Below are 17,803 nucleotides of genomic sequence, written 5' to 3'. Positions count from 1 at the left end.
TTATTACTCACCCCTATTCGTAAAGAAAGTAAGTATACATTATTTCCAATAAACTAAGAATATTTTATTATAATAATTGTGTATTTTTAAAAGGATATATTTTGTCATAAATATAACTCACTTTATGCAATTTGTAATCAGCTAATTTAATATTATTATGTACTATTTTTAATTCTGCCCTTTGTATTATAATGTAAATAATAATGATATACCAAATTTTTATCTTAATACTTAAACAATATAAAATTTCAGTGTCTTCGTTGCTGAATACTTAGTTTTTTTTTGTCATTATAAAAAACACTCTTCTATATTTCACACAACAAAATTGTCAAATGTCTAACTCGAGTTCTTTTAGACTCCGAACTGGTTAAAAATATTAAATAATACCATTTTTCTATGTAAACCAAAGTCGGCAATAATACTAGAGAAAAAATTATGTACAGAATAATATTTATTACATTTCCCTATGCTTCATAGCTACAATAATCATTAGATTTTAAAATATTGTAACTATAATAAACTACCCCTATTTAATATACTGTGAAAGAACGCAAATTAAATCAGACATTATAATAAGACATTAAACATTACAGACTACCTTTCTAAATCAGTTATAAATAGTAGGATGACATCTTTAGTCGTAATGATTTACATACCTACATTGATCTTTGAGCATTGCAAATAAAATATTTTCAGACACGAATCACAGTACAAATTATCAATAGGTATAACACTGCTTGTTTCTTTACTGGCCTTGTTACAAACAAAATTGTTTATTTTTCAAGAATCGGAAAACATTTAATAAAGTTATTTTTTCATCTTAGTAATAATAAATTGTACCTATTGTTAATATCCATCTACTAAATATTAGTTTTCAAACCAAATGCTGAAATTTACAAAATATAAACAAAACATCAAGAATGCTTTCGTTTATTTTTCCAAAACTGATATTTTAACCATTTTATTTGATCATATCTCATTTGGAAATACTTACAAAACTATTTTCCAATTACTAATACAATTCAATCGTAAAATAAAAGTTGTGTCTAAAACGTATTTTTCCTTAAACTACCTACATAGGTTTCAAAAAACTTGAATACTTATTAAACATAACATAATTACTGTGTATTAGAATTTGAAACATTATTCTTTTATCTAAAATTCTTGCAAACTGTATTCATACTTGTAAAAGTTATATGTACTTCGAAACATAATCTATTTTGAATAAGTCAATTTCATATTGTGTCAATTTTTATACTGGGTATCATAAACTATTTAAGTTCTATTTTTACTTATTTAAATCTTATATTAATAGATATGACATTAAATATTAATAATGTGTTTCACATCACATAATAAATAACTGTATTTTATTTTCCTTCCTTCATTCCTACTCAAAAAACCAGCGGCGGATTTACCAGTATTATGTCTAACTATGTACCTACTCTGTATATGGCAAAAATATATATAATACGAAAAATATATATATACAGTCGAACTTGGGTATTACGATCACGGACATAGCGAGATCGTGAATACAATGAGGAAACATTCGTTGACATTTTAGTTTATGATTTTCTCCATACATTTATTCACTTTTATAACGAGCTACTTATCGGATATACTGAGCAAAAATATCGTCAAAAATTTTCTTAAAACTCTTAATATCGATCGTTTAAAAACATTTTCGACCCTTAGCAAAAAATCCAACCGTAGACCGATTCGCCGGGATTGGATTACGTTTATGACACTAGTTAAGTGTCTAAGTACCTAATTGGTGGTTTCGCCGACAATATTGAAAAAGTATCCACGCATATGGTTGAAATTTCATGTAAAAAATCCAAGCTGAAGTCAGTAGGTACCTACCAGCGCTCATTATAATAAACAACTTCTTTTGTAGTTTATGAATGCCATGCTTGTTTCGGGGAAAAATTCTAATTGTGTATTTTTGTTGACTTTGCGACTTTTTGTGTTATGTGACCGCACATTTAAAAATACCTATTTTCTGATAAAACGAGTAAGTAATGCTTATAATAAGCAAATTCAGTCGGTCCCATCTTCCTCGTAATAACCAAGTTCGACTGTATATATTAAAATATTATGCAAACATTGACAAATCCTAAGCATCGATGTTTGCAAAACATGAAAATGCTATTAATTGTTCCAATATTACAGAATCGTTTATTTCCAAGATTGAGCCCAGTTGTAGAATTATTATCATCTCTCAAAATATGCACTTATTGAGGAAGATGCATTACGTATCTTTACAGATAATCTCGAATAAAACACAAACATGCAACAAAACGATAATAATGAGGGCTCCGAAACCTTTATTAATAAAGAAACTAAAATATATTACAGAAATCGTAAACACAGTCTGTAAGAAGATCCTCTATTATAGAGAGGTTTCATCTGTGGTACGTAATTATTTCTTGGCATTAGGTAGGTACTTGTGGAATTACAGGTGAGAAAAATATTCTTTAGATCTATCGATATTTAGCAGTAATTATCGTATTTTAGCGGTAAGTACCGTATTTTAGCAGTAAAGTTCTCAAGTATGTTCTACTGTGGGGTAATGTGAAGTATATTAATTTGATATTTATATATTTCAAGCTGTTCTATAATGTTTCTTTAATACTTAAACAGAGACAAGTCGTTTATTTTTGTAGTCTTGATAATGACTTGTACATGAGCAGTTTTTATTAGGTATGTAAGGTAAGTTCTCTTCGTCAAGATGGTTTCGATCACAAAAGTATCAGGACGGAGTGGCTTCAGTTGGCCGTGAACGTTAGGGCATGACGTGGGACCCACGCCCCGTAATTTATTGTTGTTGTCACACAACGCAACATAATGTTTGTCTGTCCCGGTCCTCATTATCCTCCACCAACTTCTTCTGGCAAATGTACTCTTCATTCTGATTACGCATCTACTTCTGTGTGTACTTCGACATTTACTTTTACATCTGTTGACAATAATAAATGGAGGATATATTGTAGAAGAAAGAGAGGAGAGCTTCCTCCTAAACATGCGCCAAGTACACCAGCAGAACGGAAAAAAAGGAGCCGACAACAGAGAAAAGTCCAAATAATCCAAAAACCAGTTTCTAGCAAAAAAACCAACATTTCATCACTTTCATGGAGGAAATGTTCGGACATCTGCTAATAACGAATCCAGCTATCTCAACTACTCGTGGTGGGTCGTCCATCGATTTGATCTTCGCTCGCCACATTGACAAAATTCATTCTTGTTATTTCGGCTATCATAAACTCATATTGACCATTACTTCTGACGATTATGTGTAGCAAATACTTACACATTAACATTACTATAAATGAGTCCATAAATTTAAATTTTCAGAAAAGTACAATAATAATTGTTTGAATCCTTTGGATTCAGTTACTTTGACAAATAAATTTTCTTTCGAATTTGGATAACCAGCATTCAGAGAATCGGTAGGCTAAGCATGTATGTATCCATGTTTAATAATTTTGGCCATCAGGGTTTATTAAGTCACCATCATCTGGGGGTCCAGGGGGGGCGGAGGCCCTTCGCGAGGCGCTTTTTTTCAGAAATAATTGGGTACAAATCAGCACCTACGGTTTAAAAATAAGGCAACACTGTCCCATAGTATTAATGAAATTAGTGCCTTCATAGCGAAATAAAAAATATCAATACTTGGTATCGATGCAGAGCCACTGTCGAAAACTACCCAATCATGACTCGTAACTGGCAAAATATGACCTTTTTCAATATGGCATCCTATAGTAAATTCGTAGTTCCATTTTTGGCCATTCTCCTGTTGCCATATTTTCAAGGTGGAATTACTCAAAAATTATAGTATTTCGGCAAAAAAATATAGGACGCGTTGAGTGACCAATACTTTTCTGCATTTTCAAAAAAATATGCATAAAGTAATTAATTAACTTCACCTTTTTTTAGACCAATATTTAAGTAAGGTGATTAACGTCTTGTTTTTTTAGACAAATATTCAGATGTAAGGTAATTCACATCTCCTTTTTTTAGACAAAAATTTAAAATTTGGGTATTTTAGTTCTCCCGGACAGCTTTAGCGCTAGTTTTTTTTTATCTATTGCCAACTTTTTTCCATATTTTCATAATAATTATAGTATTTTAGGCGTTCTATACCTGTTTTATATCGTACATAGTACGCGGGTCTAATTTTATTATAGTACAAATACTATAATTATAGTACGGTTGGCAACACTGATCCGATATTGATAAAAAAAGTATCGATATCCTTATCAGAAGAAAACTCCACTGTTGTCAGTCAGTGCTGCCAACTAAAATTTTCAAAATTCAGTAGATTTTTTGATTTTTTCTTTAAAATATCAGTAGATTGACAAAAATGTATGAAATTCAACAATTGTGTTTGGTGAAAGCGTGCATATTGACATAATCTCACAAGTGTCTTGTAAAAAATCATGTAAAAAGTGACTTTTATTCATCACAAATATCTTATTATCTTCTTTTCCTGACCAAAATTTCAGTAGCCAACGTCTTTTTACGGCCCTGTCAAAATAATTCTCACACTTAAAACCATAGACTATAATTGCCTAAGGTTGTTCGCAAGATAAAGTATCGATATTAGGTATCGGTAACAATATCGTCATGTGGAGACATATAAACATACATATTATCACGATCACCGTTGCGTATCAGATGTAGCAGATCGATGTCGATGCAAATGCAGATCATTTTTTTGGGTCGACCTCATGCCATAATATTATCACCTTACCCCTGGGTTAAACGCAAAAAATGACATATTCCTTCAAAGATGGAATACCGTAGTAAATGAACTTTTTCTTTGTGTACTCACTAAATTTGTCTTATTATACCTATATAAAATTTACTGTACTTTTATATTTTTATTTCTAATTGAATGATAAATTGTATTTGGTTATAGGTATGTTGTATTTTACGCTATAATAATTTCTTATTAATATTATTATTGTTCGGTGTTGTCTGTTTTTGGTGTTTTATTTTATGTATTTTTGTGCATTATTTCTCAGTTTATAAACAAACAAGTAGGTATATACAATACACTGAAACGTGACATTTCTTGTATTATATTTTGGTCTTTCCTTTATACGAATGAAGTGAACCTCTCAGAGAACACTTCCACCACTATACCTACCGTCCATACTACACAATTCCACTGAATAGGTACTGTTACACCCCTGATTATTGGGCCTCTCCCGATAGTCTAAATTACATAATTATTAGGTGTAAGCATATCACCTGACCTTCTAGTCAACAATGGGCGTACGTACGTCCAAAATTCCTTGATTAACTGTCAAAATGTTCATCATGTACTTAGCATGTAAGAATTGTATCTAATTATAATAATAGGATGTCAGGGAAGAATGTGATTGTGCCGAATAAAAGAGACGAAAGCCAAAGGAATTTAATATTAAGGCTATACTTCAGCTGGGGCACGGTCTAAACCGATCGTGACTACGCGACGCGGAGATTGTGCAAACGACGGGTGCAGAACAAAACATAATTTGTCATAAAAATTCAACATGCGTCCATTTATGTTCTGTTTATTATTCTATTAGTAACAATAATAATATATTATTTGACATGTTTTCTATTTCAAGTGAATGGGTAACGTTTTTGAGTCATCTTTACACGATTTAAGAATTAACACCCCGTTGCCATCACGAAACAAATTGACGTGTTCACAGCTTGACTTTCGCTCTCCGATTTCCAGCGAGTCCAAAATTTCGTCGCACCTATAGTTGAAAATTATTTTCCGTTTCACTGAAGTATGCTCGTAAGGAGAGTGTAAAAAAAAGATTGCAACACTCTTCCATATAAAAATCAGTCGGGAGTCGCCATCTAAAGAGTGAACATCGGACCCACGACTCGGGAGTAAAATAAATACATAATCAAGCATGGAAGTGAAAATGGGATACGGAGATGAATGGTTATAAATTAAGAGTTATGAAGGGTAATAATTATTAATAACGAAACTAAAATTAAGAGCATAAAACAAGTGTAACTTACATGAGTAATCTATGAATATAAACCAAAATAAAACGAGTTTCATTTAATCCGACCATGAAACAGATTTCAAATGACTTAATTTTGTAAATCCTGGGTTCTACCAACATCCTGAGTTAGTCTTGGAACCCAGGATATCTCAGTACCTACACGACTAATTTTATTGTCAAAAGTGACGTCCCTAGATAAAATGCCGCCCCTAAGCAGCGCCAAAATGCCGCCGCAATTTTTTTGTACATTATTTTTATTATGCTTTCATGAGTCTAATATCTAAGAAATGTGTTGTATGAATACATTACTAACAAAATATCAGAATTATTATTCGAAAATCTGCATTTGTCGTTTCTGGTCACCAAGGACGTCGCAGGGCAACGGAAGTAAACTAGATATCGCGAACCCAACAAAACCAGCGAGTTGATTTTTTTAATGGAAATATATTTTCGTTATTACTAAGTTTAGATAGATATTTCAATATATTCAAAATGATTTTTCTCGATTTGCCACCCTTAGAGTAACTGCCGTCCCCAAGCGACGCTCAATCTGCCTACCCCCACGGGACGTCACTGACTGTCAATGTTTGTTGATAGTTAATAGAAATAATGATTCTGTGTAGGTATCTTAATGATGCACAAAAAGCCAAAATGTATTCAGGTAAATAATATAACATTTCGTGGTGTAAACTGTTTTTCGAGGTTGCCTCTCTATAACGTGCTCATGTTTTTTTGTCTTGGGATATACCTAGATATTTTGGTGGTTTACCTACATACAAAAATGTCTAAAAATTAAAACCAAACAAATTGGTACCTATCTCGCTTAATAAAAATGATAAAAAAACATGCACTAGCACATGTTGAATGATCAACATGCAACCTTGCCATTCGGATGGATTTCAACTAACGACGAATAGGTACTGTATTTCACACTTGTTTGCTTCACCTCGTGCAAAAATTTAAAAAAAAACATTGCCGAAAATATTGCAAATATTATAATGTAATAATTATGTTAATAGCTTATCGGCATTTAATTTTTAACTAGAGAAATGCTCCAATCAGTATCGATACCGGTATCGTATTGAAGTAAGTTTTTTAACGTCCCTAAATGTGACGTTCATATTATTTCATCTATTGTCTATGATTTCCTTTCAAAGTGTTGCCATTCGTACTATAATTATAGTATTTGTACTATAATTTTGGTCCGCGTACTATGTACGATATAAAACAGGTATAGTACGCCTAAAATACTATAATTTTGAATATCAGAAAAAATATCTAAAAAGTACTATAATTTATCAATATAAGAAGTTTTAGAGAACTTGAAAAAAAATGGTCGAAAAATGAAATTTCTTGAATTCTTCGGTAAGCATTTTTGGTCGGAAAAGGTACCTAAAAAAAGTGTCTCGGAGTTTCTCAAATTCTCCGTTATTTTTTTTTCAGAGAAACAAAAAACCTATACATTTTCAACAGATGACAACGCGTACTATATTTTTCCCCAAATATTATAATTTTGGGGGCTCTGTACTATAATTCCACTATGAAAAGATGGCAACACTGCCTTTCATACTTCAAAACATAGCAAAACAAACGACCGGTGCGGTATGTCATGTTGTTTTTGTAATTCATTCAATTTAATCTACACCCAGATTATTTTTTTTGTAATATCAATATGAATTCAAAAGAATTAACGAGAATACGGAAGATGCTTCACCCTGATGTACCGCCCAAAGTAAAGGCAGAAATCCTTGCCAAACTTCAGGTACCTATTGATTTAATATACACCCAATAAGAATAATTGAATGTTTAATTAGTAATTTCATAGTAAACCATAATATCGTTATTGAGGTGAAGATGTTTTGAAACCAAAAACCTAACAATACCTACTTATATACTTATTTAGCAGGTACCTACTGGTATGCCAACCAGGAGTAGGATTTATAATTGCAACATTACGTCATTATAAATGCTACCAGTATGTTAGTTAACATTTACTTACAAGCGTAAAGCCCCGTTCACATGATTCGCTTTTGACGATCATCGGGGACGAATCATACCCAGTGACCTGTGTAAACGCACATTCATCAACAAATCATCGAAAGTGATCACCCAGAATCAAAAGTAAATGAAGTTCAACTGCTTCTACTTTTTGATCGCTACGGATGATTCCAAAAATGCTGCGCATGCGTACCTACGCTACTGCCCGCGTTATGCATGTGCACTGCGCCCCTGAGTGTAATCATTTATTCCCCATGATATTACATCGCATTACCCATGGTTTTATCCACTAACGCCTCTTTTTCCTCTTTCTCTCGATGAAATTTCTGTACTTATTCATATAACAAATAATCAGAGGTTGTTTGAATTCCAACCTGCAGGCCTATGTTATAACTGGTGATATGAAGTCACCCGACGACATGACGTAATTGTGACGTAAGCCAATACACGCTCGAGGCAAGCCGCCCAACGCACACTGCTCACCATAGATATTATTATGCTGAAATACCTATTTGTGTATGGGGACAATGGATAACGCCAGTATTTTAGTAGCATTATTTTCTCGAATGCTATTATCACTCCGGTAGTACGTCACAATGATGTCATATGACGTCATGTCGACCGGGCGACTTCAACTCTCAAGTTCTAACATAAGGCCCCTGAACCGCAATTTTACTAGACGCCATTTTAGAATGAATTGAGTGTTTAACTTTTGGTGACACGTGTAAGCAGAAAGTGAATGCCTGCATGACTCGTCTAAATGAGCCTTTAGCCAAGCTATATGTATGTCTATCTTCATTTCCGTGTCCTTTACTATTGACGGTCTCTTTGAAATGTCCTAGTTATCTCTCTACAGCGATACCCGCATTCTGCTGTCCGCATACCTGAAGACATTAAGGCGATACATCAGTGAAACGGCAAATAATTTTCAACTATAGGCGCGACGAAATTTTGGACTCGCTCACTACTCGCTGGCATTCTGAGAGAGAACGTCGAGCTGGGCACACGTCAATTTGTTTCGTGATGGCGACGGGCGTATTAATCTTTAATCGTGTAAAGATGACTAAAAACGTTACCCAGAAAACATGTCAATGAATATATTATTATTGTTACTAATAGAACAATAAACAGAACATTAAATGGATGGATGTTGGATTTATATGACAAATTATATTTTGTTTGGCATGCGTCATTTGCACCTGCAATGCGCATCGCGTAGCCACAATCTTTTTAGACCGTGCCTCAACTGAGGTATAGCCTTAAGGCAGGGGAGGGCAAACTGCGGCCCGCGGGCCGCATGTGGCCCGCCGGGTATTTTTTTGCGACCCGCCATCATTAATTGTACCTACTTCTGATTACGAATAACTTTTTTATAATTTTTTTAAAAAAACATTGGCAATAGATTTGAATTTGAAGAATTTGCTGTTTCGTAAATGTATTAGCTCAGTATGTCTTCCTTGCGTTTCGTCTCACACTATGTAATGACTATTTTCTACGATGAACATCGATTTCAATAGATATTGATAGTTTACCGACAGAGCTACAACTTGAGATTATTGATCTACAGTGTGACACTGATTTAAGAGAATTGCATCGTCGTGAAGAAATCTCCAAATTTTACAATGCCCTTACTAGAAAGGGAGCGATGACTCGATGTAGACAACATAATCACGAAATTGACCTCCAAAAGCCTAACGAAGCACTAAGCAATAGAACAACACAAGAACACTACACAAAATATTTAATCCTGGCCATCAAGAAAATTAAAGATATAAATGGAGGCACCTAATTAGCCCCACATCAATGCAACTAACCCACCCAACCACCTTGTACGAAAAAGCAAGGGTATGGTTATTATTAAAAAAATTTTTTTTAAAAAATGCCCTTAATTCAGACAAATTCGACCGACTTAAACATTATTGCAAGAAAAATGTTCGTTATTTTTGGATCAACCTATATAATATGTGAACAAACATTTTCGATCATGAACCTCAATAAAAATTATTTACTTAGTTTCATTCTTCTCATTTTTTTTTTCTAAAGTTTATTTTTCCTGATAATAAATAGTGTATATCTAAAAATGGTATTTTACTTGCGGCCCGCCGCTCATTTTGAATTCTTGAATTTGGCCCTCCATCCAAAAAGTTTGCCCCCCCCTGCCTTAAGGGATCTCTAGCAACCTTCAGTTCGTTGGACCGTACAATAGGCGACCTCCCTCGTTTGCGTCAACTCTTATGTGTTTCCACTGACGATGAGCCTTTCCAAATTATTTTGTTCCCTTCTGACTATATGGCTTAGGAACTGTAGAACTCTATATCTAATATCTATCTATCTATAAAAGTGTTAAAATAGAGAACGGTAACATTATTTGAATAAATTATTTAATATTTTAGAAAGAAGCTACAAGATATTCGTTGGATATGCAACAACTTTTGAAAGAACTTATTTTTACCAAATCAAAAAGAGTTCCATATGAAGGAGTTGATATTTTTGGAACTGGTCTATTTTGGTGTTTGGACTGTGGAGATAAGTGAGTACCTACTAAAAATGATGCTCCTTGCAATTTTTTAATTTGCTTCAAGATTCCTTGTGTAAAAAATAAGCCATTTATGAATAATAGTCTTAATTGGATGAGTTTTGTACTATTTATGGCCTTCAGTATCTTTAGGCCGGAATGTATTTTTATCAGTTGTATACATATAGTTTGACGATGCCAATGAGCGAAATCCGGAGTACTAAAACTGATTCCTATGGAATAGGACAAAACTCTTATATTACTAAGGAATTAAATTCAATTTCCATCAAATACCCTCAGTTCATAGTAATAGTTTTCATTTATGAATAGGTGCTTAATTATTGTCATGCCCAAAGTTATATCCTCACTATAAAATCAATAACCATTTTAAAATCGTATTATTAATTATACATTACATAGATACTTCTGTGATATTGTCTCAAACAAATATATTTTATCATTGTAGACTACTGATTTTCATGTCTTTAACCGGATTTGTGCCTTGGTCAGAGGTCGTGGTCGACAGACCGCACATACAAATTTTGCGAGTTTTCTCGTCCGTCTTTAAACTCAAATTACTAACCACTGATTGATTTGCATAATATAAAAAATTATACATACAGTAACGTCTGTTTCAATAATTATGAAATACTAAGCCACAAATTATCAAAGAGATTGTACTCCTCCCCCAGAGGTAGCACACAAATGTCAGTGTGTACTCGTTTTGTGAGAGAAAGTTCTACTTCTCTGAAATTAGGTACACTTTGCTGCAAATGGGCCATACTTGGACATAAAAACGCCCCACTGAGTATTTTTTTTTATCAACACAAGCTTACAACCAATTTATGATAAACGTATTTTCATTATAAAAAGTTCCCGCAATAAAAACTTTATTAGGATTCAGGGTAAGAAAAAATAATGCAAATGGATGTAAGTATTTTATTTTTAATAACACAAAAAACACAATAATATTACGAAAAATTATACACAAATCAGTTAATAGCAAATGGTTAAATATTGGAATAAGAAATATGGTCTTGTTTTTACATATTGTTCTATATAAAATAACATAGCATTATTGTTTAGATAAAACAGTTAAATAAAAAACACAAATAATTACAGTTAATTACAAACTCATTTAACGTCACTTTCCGAGAAATGCTTCCCACACAGTAATGAATATTTAGATGGCACCCAGCTCTCCCGCCCGACTGCATCAATCCACAATTTCCGAAGAACTTAATTTTTCGGAAATCTGAAATAATTTAATTCATACCTATAACATTATAAAATTGCTACATATACTCCATTACATACTTCATATAAATACAATTTTTTGTTTGGTATTCTTAAAAATATATTTAACTCTGAAATGAAATATAAAATCTATGTAAATAATGAATGTCATTAACTAGCACTAACAGTTTTTACTTTGAAAAAGACATCGTATATTTTGGGTTCAAAATAATATTATGCATACGGCCCTGGATTTTTCGCAATAAACCATTTGACGTTTGATGTAAAAGTTTTGAATTGTTATTGTAAAAGATCTTTTAGGAAAAACTATCCATGTATAAATAATTAATAGTATGCATATTGTTCTGAAATGCTGTTACTCATTTGTATTCTTCCATTAATAAACATTTTTTTACCGAATAATAATGTATAATACGTATAAATCGAGAGAATAACAATATCATATCCGCCATGTTGTTTTACCACACGAACTTGAAGAAGCTCCAGAATACCAACATTACCAACTGTCTTTCTCCAATTCGTATTTTTTAGTACATAAATGATAGCGTGTTCCCTCTCCAGTCTTTCAATCTCTTTGCAAATTATCGATATTACAGCGATTTTAGTAAGAGCTTCGCTCTACATTCAACGCGTGTCGTTAAAAATCTGCGGCCTGTCAGATACTGCCATAGTAATACCGTGAGCCATAGAAAAGGTTTTAAGAGGGTAAACGAGTGAAACACAAAAGTTTTTGAGACACTTGTTTTTATCATAAATTTCATATTATGAATAAACCAATAATATAATATGATTCTTTCGAAAGATAGATTAGTTTATATGAAGTATTGATAAAGTGTTTTTTTGTATACATGTATTTGTTTATTTATCCAATTTTCAGACGTTATTTTATAACTCAACGCAAACATAACATAAAAAGAAATATAAGCAGTAATCATCAGTTTTTTTTTATACCTATCAGATCGTAATAATATTTAACTATTGATGAGCTATTTTGTTGTTTGATTTACTTTGAAGTTCGATCACTAGAACACATAGTTGCACATATCTTATAATAAAAATATTACCCCGCGAGACATCTGTCCTATCATATGTCAGGTTCATCAGGCGGACAACTCCTTGATAAGTGGCATGGCAATGATTCAGCAGCAGAATTTTGTGTCGAATAGTAATTTTAAACATTAAATTATGACTCGAAAATTCTATTTTTATCCTTCGAAAATTCAATGAATTTATTCCAGCACCAAAATAGTAACAAAAAACTATGAAACTATTTGAAAATTCAAGAATAAGAAATCACATAATATTTTGTATTTTTACAGTACAAATGTACATTTGCACTGCTAGATCACTTCGTGACTTATGTACAGCCTTAACCAAACCTACAAAATCCCAAACAACATGGCTATGTCTTGCGCATCAATACAAAAAAATAATTTATTGTTCATTATGGTATAGGTACGAAATTATTTTTAAATATTGTTATTTGTATTTTACAGATATTCATTGAAGTCCACTTATGACCTCCATGTAAATCGATGCAGTATTAAAATTAGCCATTTTTGTCGAATTTGTAGAAGAAAATGTGTATTCACAAACAAATGTATGATGTTGGCGCACGTCCGAGGGCACACTAATTCTACGCTCTCATTCAATTTATCGGGCACTGTGGTGGAAGCTTTACCACCGGAGCTCATGCCACTCGGTTCCATCGATAATGAATACGACAACGCCATGATCTCAAACATGACCTTGGAAGAATTGAAAGCCGCGTCGCTCAGAATCGCCGACATGAAGAATAGTACCACAAATATAGAATCGCAAAATGATAATACTGGTGCAGATATCCAACCGGACCGATCAAATAAAACTTCTCAATTGTTGAATGAAGATATTGAAAATGAAATATCATCGTCGGTCGTTGAAAAAATGAATTCAACGACAAACCTTGTTTTGACACAAACTAATAACGAATCAATTATGCAGCAAAATTGCTTTATATGCATGGAAAAGTTCACTCTTTCTCCGACAGTTGCCGTAAAAGATTTAATGATGATGCATTACAAACGAATACAAAGATTTGCCAAGGTTTACTCGTGTTCTAATTGTAAATTACAAATGCCAAATAGATGCGCACAGATTGCCCACAATAATGTACACACATCAAAACCACCGTACGTTTGCCCTGAATGCGGTCTCGTACTGTTTAACCTGGAAACATTCGGATTGCATTTGGCATCGATTTGTTTCCATTTCTCTCGTGCTCAGGATATTGAATGTCAGATCTCAAATTGCTTCACGAGTCACTCGATCGAACTGCTCCCTGACCATTTCATGAAAAATCATACTAAACAGCTGTTCAGGTGTAATACTTGTTCTATTAATTTCACATCCATCTATGATCTTAGATCTCACTCACTACGCGTGCATAAAGTTGAAAAAATTATTAATTATACAACCGATGCTGTTTATCAATGTAAACTTTGCGGAAATGCTAAAACATTCCATTCATCCGATTTGAAGCGGCATATGACTGAACACGATGGTTTTATGAGAGCAAAGATTTCTTATCGTTGCATTGGATGTAAGTTTTCTATTCAATCTTTTCAACCATTTCAACAGCATATTTCTAAATGCGCAAAATACCAGTATTCATCTAGAACACTCATATCATCGTATTCATTTTATTCTGATCTTTTACTGTCTTCTCATTCTCAATCTGTTCCCTCAGAGAAATCGATCTACCCGTCCAGCAAACAATTAAATAGACGTTCCCATCATAAATCTTTACGAAAGACCTGCGATGCGTGCAGAAAATCATTTGTGTATTTATACAGCAAGTGTGATGAAAGTAAACTGCCTGCCAGGTGTCCACTCTGCGGCAGTGCTAGTGAATTTAAGACGTCAACCAAAATCTTCATTCAATCCACCGTTTCAAGTACGCAACTTCTATCAAACGGTCAACTTGAAGAAAAAGACATCGCTAATAATATAAGTGACACAACAATGAGCTCTATGGAACTTCAAAGCGCTGACAGTTTCACTCTTGTCGATGATCAAATGAGTAACGATGAAGACAATGATACTATTTATATCAATTCCTTTGTTCCACTCGCTACGGGTAGCATTAAAAAAAATAAAAGAAAGATAATGAGGAATAAACGAAAGCGCTCTGAAGATTTGGTTACAGATGTCACTTTGTCAAATTCTGACTTTGCGGTATCCCAAGTATCCAACCCGGGCGAATACGTCTGCGCTGTCTGCTCATTTAAGTCGTATGATAAAAAAATATTTCATGAACATATTGCCACACATAAAAGTGTTTCAACAGCATACCAATGCATGGAGTGCGGGTTAAGTTTCACAGTGAGGCCTTCCTTCGCCACCCACTTGCTCACCGCTCATGGAATTTGTAATATTGAGGAATACTTGCAGAAAAATAACTGCGTGGACGTGCAGGCCATCGCCAAGTTGGGCAGCGATATGTCTGCGCATCCCGCCAATGAAAATCAATGCTCCATATGTTATGAACAGTTCGAAAACAAAATCGAACATGACAAACATTTCAGAATACATGGTATGGCGTTTCTTGCCAACACAAAACAAATGACGACTCAGAAATCAACACAATAAATTAGACACGGTTTTTCTTTTAGTAGGTTTTACTGTACATTGTACTTGAATAATATACTTTTTTTATGTAATAGATCATATAAATCAATACAATATGTTGATTTTAGAATAAATTGGTATATAATTTTATAATAAAATATAAACAGTTTCTGTATAATATTTTAGTAGCAATTAGGGATTAGTATTGTAATGAAAGAAAGTGAAATATATTTCCAAGAACATAAACCCTATGTTTAGTATGGTGAATGGTTTCTATTATTATGTGGTTTCACCAAAGCAGTTGGACAGATTTCAGTCTGGATTGCTTCTAAGTCATATTCTTTTTATATATCCATATTGTTGGTTCTGTTGAAAAATACAACCCCAAATCCATGGCCCCCACATCCTAAAACGGGCCCCCGGCCAGGATCTTTGGCGGTCCCCCCTACCTATCGCTAACTTTGATGGCATGTGTGACGCACAACAGAAGCGTTTTCAAAATTGTGTTAATGGAAATTAATATGACATTTCAGTATTATTTCTATCAAGTACAATTTTTTTTGATCGTTTAAGCTAGTCAAGTCAAGTTTATATGATTCAACAGAAAATTTAAAAACGTATATAAAAAGTTCTTTTTATCTTGTAATTATTTTTTAAATGTTAATATCCGATTTTCATGAAATAGCGCCGCCTTGTGGGGGCTATGCCCAAATCACCACTGTAAGTCCGATAATGTTGCAATTGCATTCAAGGTCTGTTTCAGTTACGGGCGCGTTTGTAACAATGCGTTTATTTCCGATCTCTTTAATTATGTGAAGGCTTGAGAGCAAAAGATTCGACTTATTCAACAACAATTCGATGTTGGAAATATTTGGAAGCATGTCAGACTCTTGAATGAATCTACTGAGGCTTCCAGTATTCTGCGAATTCAGAAAAATACTCCAGGATCATTCAATGTGTGTTCGATGAGAGTGGTTCTTGGATTTCGAGAAACATCAAATGAATTTTAATATTTTTGAAGATCCCTTTTCATGTAACCCGAACGCTGTTTCCGTAAATATGTCATCATCATCATCATCATCATCAGGGGCGCGACAACCCGGTGTGGGTCCTGGCTTCCTCCACCTGTCCCTATCCAGTGTGGCCGCTTTCCATTTTGGTACCCCCAGAATACGGCAGTCACTGGCAGCTCCATCTAACCAGCGAATCTTTGGCCTCCCTCTTCTTCTACGTCCTATTGGATTGCTGGACTCTCCATCACTCCTTGACCTATCCATCGCATCTCCTGTAGGGCCGTAATATCACATTGTGATATTCCGTAAATATGTAGTTTGAATTAATAGATTTGCAAGAGAACGTGGAAGCAAAAGCATCTTATCGTGATAAGAATTTAATGGAATTCTACAATGAACTTTCATAATATTAATACTATCGACCGATGGTACTTGATGGAATTTGAATTTAAATTCTAATGGATTTAAGTTTTGTACCATCCCGGGTTTCGCCTTTCGGCATCTTCAGATACTTTCACTTGAGGTATATCCAAATATAGTTAAACATGTTCATTAATTGGCCTCTTTATTTGGAAGTACAGTACACTCAATAATCCGCCACTCGATTATCCGACAACTACTATAATCCGCCGTTTTTTTTACTAGTTGAAAGCACAAAATCAAGCTCTATAATTCGCCGGTAGTCGCTTGTCAAATTCAGTAGTCCGCCGCGTACAAGTATACAACGCAGATGAGACAGGTTTATTTTGGAAACTTTTCCTTCGTAAAACGTACGTTCATCGCGAAGAAAGTAATGTGCCAGGGAGGAAAGTGGCCAAGGACCACCGCATCACAATAATTATGCCGTGCTCCAATGCAACCGGGACACACAAACTGAAGCCTTTGGTCATGGGGAAAGCCAGCAATCCTAAGCCATTCAAGAATATCTGCCTCACTGAACAACTGGTTGTGTCAAGTGATTTACTGTTCAATATTTAGTTAATAAACTTAGTTTATAAATATGTATAATTTATTAAATACTTGATTTTGATTATAAAACCGTAATTTGCCGGTACAAATTTCTAAAAAAAAACTATTTTTACGAAAAGGTACATAGCTGTTTTAATTTTTACCATATTTTGTATGTATGCACTATAATCGGGTTTAGGACGATTTGGCACCGGACAACTGTACTTGGGTACTTATAGGTACTTATAGGTACTTTAAAAAAAATATTCAATATTATTATTTATACTTCAATGATTATATTATGATTTAATAGTTGGTAAGAATGTAAATATGCAGACGTAAACAATGATTTAATCGTGCATATGTTTAAGTTCCAACGAAAATTTTTTTTTATTTAATATAAAGCTTTAGGCATGGTAATTCTCAATCCGCGATAAAGAATACAT

The 17,803-nt window shown here is 33.6% G+C and overlaps 1 protein-coding gene across 2 annotated transcripts; it reads left to right on the top strand.

The window, feature by feature from the left end:
• Positions 1-7,583: 7,583 nt before the first annotated feature.
• On the top strand, positions 7,584-17,602 carry LOC147072309 (zinc finger protein 532-like). Of its 2 annotated transcripts, XM_085946855.1 has the most exons (4): positions 7,584-7,779; positions 10,409-10,545; positions 13,284-14,147; positions 14,516-14,912. In XM_085946855.1, the coding sequence occupies exons 1-4, from the start codon at positions 7,690-7,692 to the stop codon at positions 14,550-14,552; spliced, it is 1,128 nt and encodes a 375-aa protein (XP_085802981.1). In that variant the 5' UTR covers positions 7,584-7,689; the 3' UTR covers positions 14,553-14,912. The 2 variants fall into 2 exon arrangements, with proteins under 2 accessions (XP_085802981.1, XP_085802980.1); XM_085946854.1 differs by having other exon boundaries at positions 13,284-17,602.
• Positions 17,603-17,803: the final 201 nt, after the last annotated feature.

The sequence above is a fragment of the Rhyacophila brunnea genome, unplaced genomic scaffold, assembly GCF_057557595.1.
Source record: "Rhyacophila brunnea isolate RB1 unplaced genomic scaffold, BYU_Rbru_1.0 scaffold_2, whole genome shotgun sequence".
Lineage (NCBI taxonomy): Eukaryota > Metazoa > Arthropoda > Insecta > Trichoptera > Rhyacophilidae > Rhyacophila > Rhyacophila brunnea.
Note: the sequence above shows the minus strand (reverse complement) of the source record. Positions and strands in the feature narration are given on the sequence as shown.

What these genes read in the sequence shown, in the direction of transcription:
- LOC147072309 (XM_085946854.1), top strand. Translation starts at nt 7,690, where the DNA reads ATGAATTCAAAAGAATTAACGAGAATACGGAAGATGCTTCACCCTGAT. An exon ending in AAATCCTTGCCAAACTTCAG is followed by an intron (nt 7,780 to 10,408) that starts GTACCTATTGAT and finishes TTAATATTTTAG; the next exon opens with AAAGAAGCTACAAGATATTC. An exon ending in TGTTTGGACTGTGGAGATAA is followed by an intron (nt 10,546 to 13,283) that starts GTGAGTACCTAC and finishes TGTATTTTACAG; the next exon opens with ATATTCATTGAAGTCCACTT.